Source organism: Hylobates moloch, unplaced genomic scaffold, assembly GCF_009828535.3.
Source record: "Hylobates moloch isolate HMO894 unplaced genomic scaffold, HMol_V3 SCAFFOLD_16239, whole genome shotgun sequence".
Lineage (NCBI taxonomy): Eukaryota > Metazoa > Chordata > Mammalia > Primates > Hylobatidae > Hylobates > Hylobates moloch.
Genome location: NW_026668514.1, coordinates 1 through 1,203, shown reverse-complemented (window position 1 = coordinate 1,203; position 1,203 = coordinate 1). Strand labels below are relative to the sequence as shown.

At 49.9% G+C, this 1,203-nt stretch overlaps 1 protein-coding gene across 1 annotated transcript; it reads right to left on the bottom strand.

The window, feature by feature from the left end:
- Positions 1–35: 35 nt before the first annotated feature.
- On the bottom strand, positions 36–1,199 carry LOC116465953 (elongation factor 1-gamma-like; the record flags this gene model as incomplete). Its single annotated transcript, XM_032148846.2, has 2 exons — positions 36–764; positions 1,157–1,199. Coding segments are annotated over 2 exons (705 nt in total), but the record flags the coding sequence as incomplete, so codon positions are not given.
- Between the last annotated feature and the right edge of the window lie 4 nt (positions 1,200–1,203).

Genomic DNA, 1,203 nt, shown 5'->3' with positions numbered 1-1,203 from the left:
TTTTTTTTTTTTTTTTTTTTTTTTACAATGTTCAGTTTCCTTTAATGACCCCCCATCTCCCTGAAGGGCAGGTGCAGGCAGCTAGGTGATGGCAAGAGATGTTCACTTGAAGATCTTGCCCTGATTGAAGGCTTTGCCCACATGCTGGAAGGCCCCCTCCCAGGAAAAGTACTCTCGAACCAGCGTCTGGGTCTCCTCGCTGCCAGGATCCAGTTTCCGCCATGTGTATGACTCGTAGTCCACCTGCCAATCTGGACTCAGCGGAAAGGCAAGCTCCTGGCCTCGGAAGACCCAGACTCCAGAAATGGAGCTGCTATTGTTGGTTCCAAAAAGGATGACACTGGCGAAGGCATTCTTCCTCAGCTTGTCCAGTCGCTGGAACATTCCAGTGATGAGATTGCAGCTCATGAAGGTCTGAGTGAGTTCTTCAGGGAAGCGATACTCTGAGTACCACAGGGACCAGCCGTCCTTATCAAAGTGCTCCCAGAAATATGGCAGTGCCACAGAGAGTGTGTCCTCATTGGAGTACTTGCGCTTAAATTCATCCAACACAAAGGTACTCTTGGGCAGGTGAGCGAAGGGGTCCTTGGCCTTGGGCTCAGCAGCCAGCGCCTGCTCACATTCATCCATCTCCTCCTCAGGAGCAGGGGCAGCCGCCTTTTTCTCCTCCTTCCGCTCAGCCTGGGGCTTCTGCTTCTCTTCCCGTGAACCCTTCTCTTTCCGTGGTGTGTCCTTTTTAGGTTGGGTCTCTGCAAACTTTTTAGCTGGTGCAGAGGAAGGCAGGAAAGTGAACGAATGTTCTGCCTCTTTCCACACCCCTCCAAAACCACACAGAGCAAGCAGGGTAACAGAGGAAACTGACGAATGGGACAAGTAAGGAACCTAGGCCCCAGACTGCTCATCAGTTCACTGTATGTCCTCCAGCAAGAACACACTCAGCAACAAATACTTTATATCACAACTCTATCTAGTAATACAAATTAGTCAGGGTATGAGTGTATACGAAACAAATTGCACATAACATTAGCTACCACACTGACACCCTATATTCTACAGGTCCCCATAACCCAAAAGCAAGACAGGAAATCAAGGGGTTGATGCACAGCAAACCAGACCCTGATCCTGGTCATGTGCCTCCCGATCTCCTCAGACTCACCATCAAACTGGGCCATCTTCTCACACAGTTTCACTTCCCCCAAGACA